Below are 12,848 nucleotides of genomic sequence, written 5' to 3' on the forward strand. Positions count from 1 at the left end.
TTGCGTTGGAATTGAATTAGGAAGGGAGCACTGCCCGTCCATTATGGGAGAGGAGGAAGGATCACAATAACTCTTTCACATGAGTTTATGATCATTGCATTAGGACAAACAAAAAAACAACAACCTATGAACCTTTCTTTTAAACTATAATTGTGACACTCATTTGAACATGAGAACAGATGCAACACATTTCAACTGTATCAAGGGGGAGTCAGCAGTGTCGAAGCCTCTGTCCACTAGATGGCAACAAAATCCATATGAATAATGTCTGCGCTGAAAACAGTTTTACCATTTTTATTGAAATAACATTCATTCCAATTAAAACCGTTACAATTTGATCATATTCTAGTATTTATGACAAGCTCTCGATGTATTTATTTACAGGTTTGAAGAGGTGTGAAACAGGTTTGACCTCCCTAATCTTTTGAATCCTGGGACCAAGCTAGCAGATTCATACATTTAACCAAAAAAGTACCAATACCAATAACAGGCCCAAAATTGGAGCAATTCATAACCATAAGCATTTTAGATTTAAGATTGTTTGACTTTGTTGGGTTGAAGTTATTTGAGTCGTTAGACTGGTATGTGTGACCAGTGACTAACTAATCTTCCTCCTGCTTTAAGGGAGCAAAGGCCCACACACAGTCAATTAGTAACTTCACCTCAGCTGGTGTTCAAAGGTTAGGCTACAGTATGCTGCATGCCGCTGAAGAGTATCTGTGAAAATGAAATGAAAATATGGTGACTCAGGATGATTTGATACAGTATGACTTTACATCATGCATCTCATTTAACGTCAGTAACAGTTTAACTTTGCAGACATACATAATAGAGTTTTACTGTCCTCACGCTCATGTGACAGTGAATGAGTGAGCTGAATGAACTTGAATCTGCTAAATTACAGAGAACTAACGGAAGGGTATGTGTATCCAGTAGGTTTGTGTGATGACACTCTCCTAACTTCTGCTTTCTTAAAGTGGAGCAGTGGGAGTGATAGAGAGGGAAAGAGGAGAGAGGGAGAGAGCAGAAGAGGCAATGGGGCCTCTATTGGACTTTTCAATCCTGGTTCCGGATCCAAGAGTCAGCCCCTCTCAGTCATCCCTGATGGGATCCTCCCAGCCACAGGAAGACACAGAGCTCCCATCTGTGCCTAAATCCTTGCCAAAGCACTAGAGTGTATTCGCGGTCAAAAATCTGTAAAGTAGACAGTTACCTTTTTGTAAGCTTCATCCCATTTGCTACACATATCTCTAGTCCAAGCACGGCTGCTCTTCTGTTGGCCTCACTTGACTCTTCACTGAGCTGCAGGGGATGACCTACAGTAAAGAGAGATAGGGACATCATGTTGGAGAGTCGATAAGGAAAGACAAGGGCAAAGGCTGCAGAGCTACCACCGCTGTCCTCCGTTTTGCATGAAGCCTGAAGCTAAATTCAGCTTCAGCGGGCCTATGTGGCATCCTTGCAGAGAGGCCGAAGGCCACTCTTTTATCATGACACACATGGCTTCTCTGTGAGTGTCTGTGTCTTGTGTTTCCTCGGCCTGTGAATCCATGGCAACAGCAGCGTGAATAGTCCATTCAGGACCACTACACCCTCTGCCTCTGAAAATATAGATCAGTAAACAAATTGCACAGTTGGTTTGGTCATGTCCACACGACAAATAGGTATGTTATTTTATTAAACTGGGTCCCAGCAGGGAAATAAAACTCTAAATCCTATCTTCTGTCATCCCAAACAGAGATTCATTCAAGTTCAAAATTCATTCAAATTCATGATGCTCTGGAGTGCAAAACTACTGATTTAGTTGTGGATTCATCATTGGTTACTCTTAACCACTTGTGTTAAAACATCTTTTGAATTAAATATTTAACATTTTACAATTATTTAACATTAATAAAACTTGGTCAAAGCATGTTTGTGATGCATAACTCCTTTTTCGACCATTTGAGTAAATTATACACCCTACCCCCAGCACTTCCCCTTAACATGTTATTATGAGATATTTATCTTTCTTTCTTTCTTTCTTTCTTTCTTTCTTTCTTTCTTTCGTTCTTTCTTTCTTTCTTTCTTTCTTATGTTACTGTACAAGATCTAATGTATCTATATGTAAATGTAAATGTTACTGTAAATGATCTGAGCCTTTCATTTGGTTGGCATGGCATCCATTTGATTTTGTTTTTTGCAATACTGTCTTCATTTTGCTGTTATTATTGATTAGATATTAAAACAATGAAAACTTGTAGTATTCTGGTTTGAAGTTGTACTCTCTCATATCTCCCCATCTATTATAGAAATGAACAACAATAATCGTCTCAGATGACCATCAGTCTTTATTAAATTGGGGTTTATTTTGTACAGTATCTCTATACTATTGTGTTCACCAATGAGAAATTTGACGATCTCACTGCATTCGTCAGGCAATATGATGTGTGATCGACATATGCCGTGTACTACTTTTCTTCTGACCGCACTTTTCTTCAGAAGCCATAATTGCTGGCTCAGCAGAATGAGATCTCTGCTAAAAGGTCAGTTCATTCGAGAGATCGCGTTCCTAGCCTTCAGTTTTACATTGAGCAATAAGTTTACATCCTCTGCCAACAGAAATTGTGGATGTAAAAAAGGGAAACGATCACTGGGGTGCACACTCCACCCAAAAGATATTGCATGATGCTGACCATAACACACACATCTTGCAAAAAGACTCTGATGAAGATCAATTTGTCCCATGTAATTTTAATTTCTCAGATTGTCTTGAGAATATTAACTGATGCTTATTATTACATTTGAAAAAGGAAAAAAACAGTGCCAGAATATCATAGAAATATCATCATTATATTTAGTGGTGCTTTCAAACTTTGAATGCTGTAGCTTAATAGTTGGTGCAGGACAACTATGTCTGTATGAAGAACGTGTCAACTCATCCACTTGTGTCATGAAAAACAATAAATGCTGATATAAATGCGTAGCAGGACGCTAACACACACACATGCTGCATACACAAATGTATCCACATTGAAAAAGTATGTCTCTAACATTTTGACCGCATAAGTGAAACGTGTGGTAAAACGCAAATAAGTCGAGGATGATGATCATGTAATAAGAAAAAGGCAACAGTGAGCTCGAATGTACACACAATAAATTTTGAACAGATGCTTGTTGAGTTCAAAATTAAAGTTGAATTTCCGACTTTTGGTCCGAGCTTTCTGATTGGCTTAAAGGAACAAGTGTACAACGCGTAGGAATGACGTTAATATACAAATACGAATGATGTGGCAAAAATCAAAGGGCGAATAGAAAGAAGTAGTTCCACTTTTACATTTGTTCTCATGTACTTTAATGTTGACGTCTGGTGTTGCTGCTTGGTATTTCAAAGAGAATATTAAACATTGTAAATATACTAAAGCAGCAGTAATTATACTAGCATATACACAGCATAATGTGTTTTTTTTTTTTTTAAATTGACTCCGTATCCATCCGCCTTATTGAGTTCACTTCCATTTCCGGGATGTTTTCTCTGCTGACCAACCTCCACCGCCATTGCAGGTCCAGGGAGTCGGTGTAGTGGCAGCCAGTGGTTAGCTAGGGGAAGCCCGCAAGTAAACATTTAAGGGACGAATAAAAAGTACCATCACGCCGACAGCAGGTTTAAAACAAGGCTTATAATTAATTAATTTGGACTTTAGACTAGAGGCTCCCTGGCTGTCCGGCTAGGATCTGAGAGAGGAAACCGTAGTTTGTTAGCATTAGAAGAAACCGGAGGAGAGTGAGAGAGGAACCGCCATGGCTCAGATCCTGCCTATTCGCTTTCAGGAGCACCTGCAGGTATTTGGATGAATGAATGGTTAAATTGTTATGTAAAGTTTGTCTTTCAGTCGCAACTAATACGAGATTCTAAGTGGCTCCAGAGACTTTTCAAAGTCTAACAAGCTAACTTAGCTTTCGCGAGCTATGCTAACTAGCTTGGCAGGGTGGATGACGTTTATCTTAGTTAGCATCTAGCCTTTTTGCTAACACTTTGACTAGCCACCCCCGTTCATGATGTAAATGACGAAAGTCTACAATACAAAACCAGAAGGTATTTATAGTGTTATCAAGTTGTAATCAGGAATGCTGTGTTAACCTAACCTATTGTTAGAAGGTAGGTTTATCGACCATAAAATCACTCTGAAGTGAAGTGTTCGTTTTCTCGGAGTAGATACTGCTTTACTACAAATGGTTATTGTCAATGCTTAGAACAACCATAAATGTTATATTTAGTCATTATCTTATAACTGTTCTGACATGATTGAATCTAATTCTATCCAGCACTTCCCATTATACAGTGGCGTGATGGGTAAATAAAAAGTTGAAATATTTTAACTTTTCTTGTTATTTGTATGACGTAGACAAGCCTTAAAATATGCATCGCCCGATTACTTTGAAAGTGATTTTGCCGACCTCTGAAGGCTGTCACGTTGGTAGGTTGTAGAAATGGTCATGTGGTGTGTTGGCTTGTCAGATAGCTGTCCGACTACCCATGTTGAATGACTTTTAGCCAAAGTTGGCGGAGGCTAGAACATTCACTGAGAATGACTTCTGTTTAATTCTCTTTCTGTTGTCTCTTTCTTTGATATGGCAGTAAGGAAAGTGGTATCACATATTTTTGTACTACCAGGCAAACAGGTGTTTTCCGTGATTGTGCAGCCCTGTGCACTATCAGGATTGTGCTTGCTTCTGGGTTTTAAATGGCCACACCTTTACTGTAACCCCAATAAACTACATGCTGATCAGGTTTAGGAAGTGGAACATGCTTATGTATTCAGTCTGGAGTGCTGACTTTCAAGGTGTAATGAATAAATCATCAATTTGGTGTTTCATTCAAGCTTCAAATTAGAAATGTGATCTGCCTACCCTTTTAGCTTGAAGAAAATCATTTGTTTATTTAGTCTTTGTATTTGTTTTCTAGCCTGACCTAAACTCAAAATACCTCACAGTCTAATGAGACAGATTCCTATGGGCCTAAAATGTAGACAACTTACTTGAGATCTGAGTTGTTCCCGTCGTTTTTTTTCTCTTCTTTCTTTCATTTCTAAGAGGCTCTGTGTTTTTTGAGCACTTTGTACACACTGATTACTGAAAAGAGGTCAGAGGTCAAGGTCAGTACCATTGAACTCAGTGAAAGCTCAGCAGGGTGAACGTTTGAATCTAGGCCTCCTGGTCTTAAAGAAACTATTATCCTATTTACAGACGGTGTTAGATTAGCAAGTATGGTGCTGTTTTTGTTTAAATTAAGTGGATTTTGTCCTCCAGTACAAAGCTGACTCTTTTTCAACTAAGATACAACATCTTAGTTTATGTGAAAGAAGTTGATGATTTAATATGTAGGCCTATCACCAGCCATTGTATAGACACTGAACTTCACAAAGCTATGCAAAGATCTTTTGTGCATACAGGTACAATGAAATTATTAGTCCTCTTGATTGCAGAAGTAGGAGTGAAAAAAAGAGCTATACAGGAGTGGTGAATTACAGTGCTTACTGAACATTACAATTGAATTAATATTTTATCTTCAGCAGAGGGAAAGGTCTGCCCAATCGTGCCCTGACACAACATCATTATACTGGTAGTTTTTGTATTTAACTGTTAAGATTTAATTCAAGGAACCAGAATATTTCACATGGAACTTCAAGTAGCTTCTTGTCATTCGTAGTTGTTGATATGTTTTACTTTTATGCACACATTTGCATAATAATACAATAGCTTGTTGCATATTTTTCAAATTACATACTGCACTCTAGTTCTCAGTGATATGAACAGCCAAGCTGCAACTGAAGTGTGCTTTCCCTGATTTGTGTCATTGGCACGTCACAAGGTCATTTTGTGTGACTAATCAACTCCCAAGGGATCTCCAGCAACTATCACTAATGCATGACCTGCATATGCTGTTTCATGCATGTTTCACAGCATATATCACTTGATCATGCAGAATGGACGATGGACAACATGACCTAAAATATACAAATTGTCACATTTACCTCAATGATGCCAAGTGTGTTTCCTTTTTTGTGTTGACATATTTCTAATTGGTTTGTCCAGAGGAGTCTGAGCATTAATATTGTTGGTTTTCAGTTTGTTAGGTACTATAAGATACTGGCATGGCTCTTCACAAGAGCACCCAGGGAGCAGAAAGGAAGCCAGTTTATTGGTACACTAGAGTCACATGATCCTGGAGTGATTCAAACTGATATGAGCTCCCGGTTTCTGCTATGGCGCATTCAAGATTTCCCACATAGTTATAACAGTATGCAGGCTCAGCAAAGCATGTTCATCTACAGCTTTATATTTTCAACCAGCCAAATTTTCACCTTGCCATCATTTCATCCTCCTAACTACTATATTTTTAAACTTAGTCATAGAATTTAAAGTCTTAAAACTTTACACAAATAGCCTAATGTGATAAATGCATAACAGCTTTGTCATTTAACAATTTAGATTTTGTAGGCCTCTGTGTTATCTTGGGACATTTAGAGTGGGCATTCAGATTATTTAGTGTGACTTCTCTCTAGTCAGTCTCTCATTTGCCCTGAATCTCATAAATCTCATAAATCATTTCAATGAACTCCTGTTTTGAATATAGTTTAAAATCGTAGCATATATAGTTGTCTTGAGAAATGATTGTTAAACAGTATCAGTATAGCAAATCCACCCTGAAGTAGTGCATCTCTGTGTGTCATTTGCATAACCTCAGAGCAGTATCTATGGCAGGATGGTAAATTTCAAGATATAATTGTAAGTTTTCATATCGGAATTATAAGTTTTGTCACCACATAGGGTTGAACAGTGAACATGGTCAACTGTGTTAAAACTACACTAATGCTAATTAATAATTTTGTTTTATCTCACTTTTTTTTTGTAACTAAAGCTTAAAGATGTTGGCATTTTCTGCAGGACTGTGATTTTTTTTTCTGCAGCTACTGTAGAGAGACAATTTACAGAACCAGCATTTACCTTGGTCCTCTCTCTCTATCTCTCTCGCTCTCTCTCTCCCTTCCTTTCCCTCAAGCTCTGCAGTTGTGTGTCCTCTGTCATCCGGTCAACTTGCATAGCTTGCATTTTTATATATCATCCATTTATATAGTGTAGTGTAAACCCCAGTTAGAGAATTTTAATTGCTGTGTGATGTATCTTAGCACCTCACATATTTTCTCACACAAAATAGTACACACACAGTTTGTCATGTTTGTGTACTGGGAGTAGGAATATGTGTCATTAGGATTTTGTTGATTACGGTATTTATCTTGGGATAGCTGTACACATAGTTTAATAGCAGGCAAACTGAAAATATCTAAACCTATTCATTAAATGAATGAATGACATTCACATATTCTCAGGGGTTGACTGTCTGTAATCTTTAAAAATTGATTCTATTGATATAATAACAACACTGTGCCCATTCTTGACAAATGCTTCCCTTGCACATGTGTTTCGTAAGAGGGTTTGACAAGCCAGGTTTCCTTTCCACTGCCAAATAGGCACTGTTGATGATTTGTGGAGGGAAAACCTAAAGCTTTAGCTTATCAAATACTGTGTTAATTTAACATGGTATTTAACATATGATTCTATAATTACATGTTATAACACTGTTATTTTACTTTCCGTGCATACATAGATGTTTTGTAAGTGTACACAGTAATCCTTTGTGTTTACAAAACATCACCAACTAACTCTCCCGACTAAAGCAATTGCAAAACACCCCTAAGAACATTTTTGTTAAATGTGTAATATCTAGTTTACATTTTGGAGGCAGGGGTTTTCAAATGTGACATAAAATTTGCAAATTTATCCAGAATGCAAAGATACGGCAAAGAAAAAATGTGTGTTGATGGTAATCATGTTGATTCATATAAATGTTGCTGATTGGTTTAAATTAGATGTTTGTGGTCTAAGAAAGGATTGAGTTTCCTGAATACACTTAAAATATGGAACTTAGGCTGGCAGATTCATTCAGATTTATTTTCAGTGATGTTTGATAGTAAATCTTATCTGTTTGTAGCTCATACACTTAGACACTACTGTTTGCATGGTGGGAAGAGCATTAGTTTATTGTGCCATGCTCTTTAAATATCACCTTACAAGGTGCGCATGTTACACTTTGAACTGTGCTAGTAACTAACCAGCTGAGATCTCGTGACAGGCTGGTGAGGACACAGATTTCCTGAACACTTGACATTCTGCAGCGCTGTCTAAATGGAAGATAAAGCATGCATTTGGGAGAAAAAGGAAACTGCAGTCCCAAAACCACCTCAGCAGAACTGGCCTGGAGTGGAGACGGATGGGCTTCAGAAATCCATGCAGTCCTCCTTCCTTCTTTTCCCCCGTCAGTTTATCAGTAAAGGCAGCCCTCTTGCTCCTCACCCGTGGGCTGGTCACATGTCCCCTGCCAGTGTCACATGGTAGTGGAGGAGGCAGCACTGGGCAAGCCTGTTGTTTCAGTCCTAGTAGACAATGGGTCCCTGGTTTCCTGTTGTGGAGCACTGCAATGAAGTGCTGCAAGCCTCAGCACATTACATAGCACATCCTTCCCTGCCCTGCCTTGAACTTTACATGTGTTGGACACACATACAGCTTTTTTTTTGCTGAGCAAGATGCAGCTTTCCTTTGAAGGAAGAGCATACAGGTTAAGTCAACAAATGGGATTCCCTTTGGGTCATTAAGAGTAGTTCAAATCTGCTGGCTAATTCATTACATCTGCAAGATTCAGTAGAAACCATCAGCACTAATTTATGGCTTTTAATGGAAATCAACTTGTTTGACATAGTTTCCTTACTAGAGAGCACAGTATTTCCTGAGCTGGATCAGCACAGTCCTCACTAGGGCTACATGATATATCAGTTATTTGTATTGAGCAAGAGTTGCATAAAAATAATGTTATTGATTTTCAGTCCTGTATCAGTAGATACCTGATATATTACACCAGTAGCAGGGGAGCTTTCAAGGGTCCACATGCTGAAGAAAAATACAAAGATGTTCAAATAAATGATTGTTACATATTTTATTACACATAGTTCATATTTGAAGAATGTAATGTGTATGGTTTCTACTGACATATTCACCATTTGTACTGTGTAACTACAACTGATTACTCTATATCTTTCTTGGAATATTTGTATTTCTTGATATAGACTTTGATTTAAAATAAAGGACCAGTCAGGACATTCTTTATCAGAAGTTCTTGCGACCGGTAGTGGATCATCATATTAACCTGACTAATTGGTATAACTGCAGTAAATTGTCAATAAAAAGTCCAACAAGGTAGCAATAGATAGACTCATTTCCTCACACTGTCTTGATAAAATTACAGGACACCTAGCGATCTCTCCTCTTTATTGATTAGCATAAACCTAGGAGGTTTTGGTGAGGCTAACAGAACATGACAGTTTTGCTCACTGTCTCTGGTGTTAAAATATTGCCTTGCAGAGACACTATTTTGGGACATGCCCTACTATAATGTCATGTCATTGAAGATGCAGGTCTGAAAGAGATTAGAGTGAAGTGAAGCAGAGAGTTGGAGTTAATGATTTGTCAAGGGACTAATGATAGTAATGCGTAGTGTAATTGTGAGTTACTGTGTCTCTTTCTGGCATTTTGTTGTTGCCATTGCTCTCATTAGCTGTGTGTTGGAAACATTAGCCCCCAGGCTCTCTTGTAAATTGATTCTGTTCATCCTCTTGACTGTGCTTTTTTTCCTTTTAATCAGTAACCACATGTTTTCTTTATCCTTTAAAAATATAAGAGACCTTTGGGTCTCATATTTTCATCAGTAGTTCCTTTCTTTACTTCTGAACGCAGTTAGTTTGTTGATTGTTCGAAAGTATATGTGATGCTCTCACTCTTCCCTCAAATTTGTCCTGTCTCTCCTGTGCTCTCCCCTCAAAACCCCTTTGTTAATTAGCTGTTGATGAATTGAATGGCTTTGGGCTAGCATCTGCCCACCTAGCTTGTGCTAACTACTAGGCACAGCAACCTCAGGCCAGGGCAGGCCAGACTAAACGACTAAATGGTTTTCCACATTGGTTGTAGCTCCACTGGTTTGACCTGCTTTCACCCAAATTCCTACTCATTGATGTCACAGCAGCATTAGCCCACAGCAGTGTTTAACCACAAGGTTTCCATAGAAAACCAGTCTGACAGACCAGACCGTGGTGTGGTCCGTCTTCCAGCAGTGCAACATCTGTCTGTGTTTGTTGTACTTTATTTCAAGAGAGAGAGGTAACATATTCACTGTGATTAGGCTGTGCTGCTCTTTCCTGTGTTACGAATGCCTTTCATTGTGAATGAAATGACTTCCTGCTGATCCCAGAATAGATGACAGATGGTAGAGAAGAGTTTTCTAGACACGTAAATCTGTCTAGAAAACTATTGTGTAATAACAGAGGGATAGTCCTCCTTGCCTGCTTAATTTGTAGACATGCCCCTGTCTGGTTTCCAGAGATTAGAGAGTTGATTTAAAGAAAGTCAGACAGTTAATTCACACGATGTTAGAGCGCAGAAGCACCACATGGGGTCTTGTGATAATGTTACAAAAGAAGAGTGCTCTTGGTTTAAATCCAATATGTCCATTTGAAGAAAGATGGGAGCTTTTATAGTACTCTGATGAAGCGAACTGTTGCAAGTTATTACTGAAAGCAGATGTTTTGAGGGTCTACAGTAAATCTCTGCGGGCCCTTTCTCTTTGTCTAGTGCTTGAATAAATGTTGCCTCAGTAAACAAGGCTTCCGCACTGGACAATGGCAACGATAAGAGGCATGGAATCTGCAGCTATGTTACTGTATGATGTCACCCTTTGTCGCAGTAAAAATGTCAGTGTTTCAGATCAGTTTTCAGTTCTTTCCTCGTAGCCGGTAGTAACTACTTTTTCTTTAAGGTAATTTATTGCAGTGTCATTGAGAGGGGACCAGGTTACTCGCTAGTGAAAGAATGTGGGTGGTGCAGCGCTGTGGGGAGGGTGTGTCCTACCATTGAGAAAAGGTGTTCCCATTTCGTTGAGCAGTTCCTGGAACTGTGGTTTGTGTTTGCTGATTAGGACTCAACTGTGGCAAATTGCAGACAGTGGAGCCAGCGTTTATCATTAGCGAGCCTCAAAATGAAGACTCACCACCAAACATGGCTCGGTTGTGGCTGCGGCTGAGGAGACTCCCTGGCAGAGATCCAATTTGTGTTCACAAAACTACTCTGGACATTAGAAAATTTTAAAATGCGGGGGGTGGGGGGGCACACAAATAAATAATCTGCAAAAATGTATGGCTGGTTAAGTTAAACTGTCATTACTAGTAGCTGTTAGAACACAGATCATTAGAATGTAAGTTTAACATTTCCTTCTGTTTGTCTGTGATTTTTTTAAAATAATGAAATGTTTGATGTCTCACTGTGTAGAAATAAATATTTTTGTGAAATTATGTCAAAACAAAGACAAATAATGTGACCACAAAAGATTTATCTGCACAGCAGTTGTCTCAAGGTGATGATCCAAATAGCTGTAGGTAATTATACAACATCTGTCCATCTGTGCTGTATTACTGATAGATTGCAAAAGTAGAGGAAATTGCAACACCAATACGTGGCCTATGGGAAATGTTTCTGGTAGTTTCATTTCCTTCAGGCTTACTTCACAACAGCAAAGCCATTTTCAGTCGATTGGCAGGAAGACACAGGAGTGGTTTCTGTAGTAATTGTATTTTGTCATGTACTATGTCCAGTGATATTGTTTTGCTGTAGTTTGATATTCAAATTGTAACCATGATCCATGGTTTGTTCTCGTAACAGTCTTGACACTCCTGCCCAGAGCTGTTCTGGCATAGACATCCAGTGTGGCTGCCTTCAGTAGGAGTTCTGTGTCAGTTTGTGTGATGCAGGCAGGATGCCCTGTTTCCAGTGTTGGCAGTAAGCTGGGCTGCACAGCTACCTGGTGTTATGTGCTGCAAAGCAGTTCACCTGCAGTCTCAGGCTTTTCACATGGATTAAACCTCTTTATGTCCTGTATCACATTGTTGTGCTGTGTTAGGCTGCAACACCAGCGAGTCTGAGAAACAGAGGTAGCACTGCTGACCTTTTATACATTTTCTGGTTGATTGTGTTCGATTTAGGATTGAAATTAGTGTTTCATCTCATTTAGCTTAAGATCACACAGCATTAAGCACAAATGATTGTCAGGACAGATGTCACAGCAAAATTATCCTCATGCAGGGGGCTTCACGTAGTCTTGACTAACTACATCTGGACCAAATGCATTAATTTGCAAGAAGTCAGACCACATTAGTTGCTGGTAGTCAGACTGCAGTGTGACTAAAGTGTTGTGTAATATGGTTGTAGTTTCCTCTTTGGCCAGTGCTTTGAGACCTTGGCGTTGGATGAGCTCTCCACCCAGCCCATTTCTCTAACTGTTGTGATGAGCTCCATGTGTCCAAAGAGCTGCTCAGTGTCAGGCGTGGTGACCTCATTGGCTGGCTGTGGTAGTGCAAAGCAGCTGAGCAGAGAGTCAAAGCCTTCTTACTGGAAACTATTGTTGTTTGGTCAGCATCAGACATTTTAATTAATTCAACTGTCAAAATCATCATTGCTATGCACAATGTTAACAAAGTATGTAGAGCTCTCCAGCCTCAGACTTGAAAGTCACTTACTGTTGTCTGACATGCAAGTTTATTTTTCCCCCTTTATTTTGCCACATAGTTTCTCTAGCTACTATTGGTTAACACTGGAATAAACTACCTTCTTCCCAAATGACAGTCCGAAGGGGGGGGGGTTGCGGCAAGAAGAATGCGATCAGATCTCACTGTTGTCATAGATTATCTTTGCTGATCATGTCTTATTTA

At 39.0% G+C, this 12,848-nt stretch overlaps 1 protein-coding gene and 1 long non-coding RNA gene across 3 annotated transcripts in view; one reads left to right on the forward strand and one right to left on the reverse strand.

Annotated features, from left to right (window-relative positions):
• Positions 1–279: 279 nt before the first annotated feature.
• On the reverse strand, positions 280–1,449 carry LOC147818451 (uncharacterized). The gene is made up of 2 exons (XR_015437957.1): positions 1,214–1,449; positions 280–717 (listed from the first exon to the last, which is right to left on the reverse strand). It is a non-coding gene; the product is annotated as an uncharacterized LOC147818451 (long non-coding RNA).
• Positions 1,450–3,521: 2,072 nt separating this feature from the next.
• cltca (clathrin, heavy chain a (Hc)) overlaps positions 3,522–12,848 on the forward strand; it is a 32,889-nt gene continuing 23,562 nt past the window's right edge. Inside the window, exon 1 of one of the 2 annotated variants that reach the window (XM_087177108.1) lies at positions 3,522–3,822. In XM_087177108.1, the coding sequence (XP_087033234.1) occupies positions 3,781–3,822 (42 nt within the window). In that variant the 5' untranslated portion in view covers positions 3,522–3,780. The remainder of the gene's footprint in view (positions 3,823–12,848) is intronic. The other variant, XM_023418321.2, reaches the window with a different exon arrangement.

The sequence above is a fragment of the Seriola lalandi genome, unplaced genomic scaffold (assembly GCF_002814215.2).
Source record: "Seriola lalandi dorsalis isolate HSWRI2012SDOR001 ecotype SW California unplaced genomic scaffold, Sedor1 jcf7180002054581, whole genome shotgun sequence".
NCBI classification, from domain to species: Eukaryota; Metazoa; Chordata; class Actinopteri; order Carangiformes; family Carangidae; genus Seriola; species Seriola lalandi.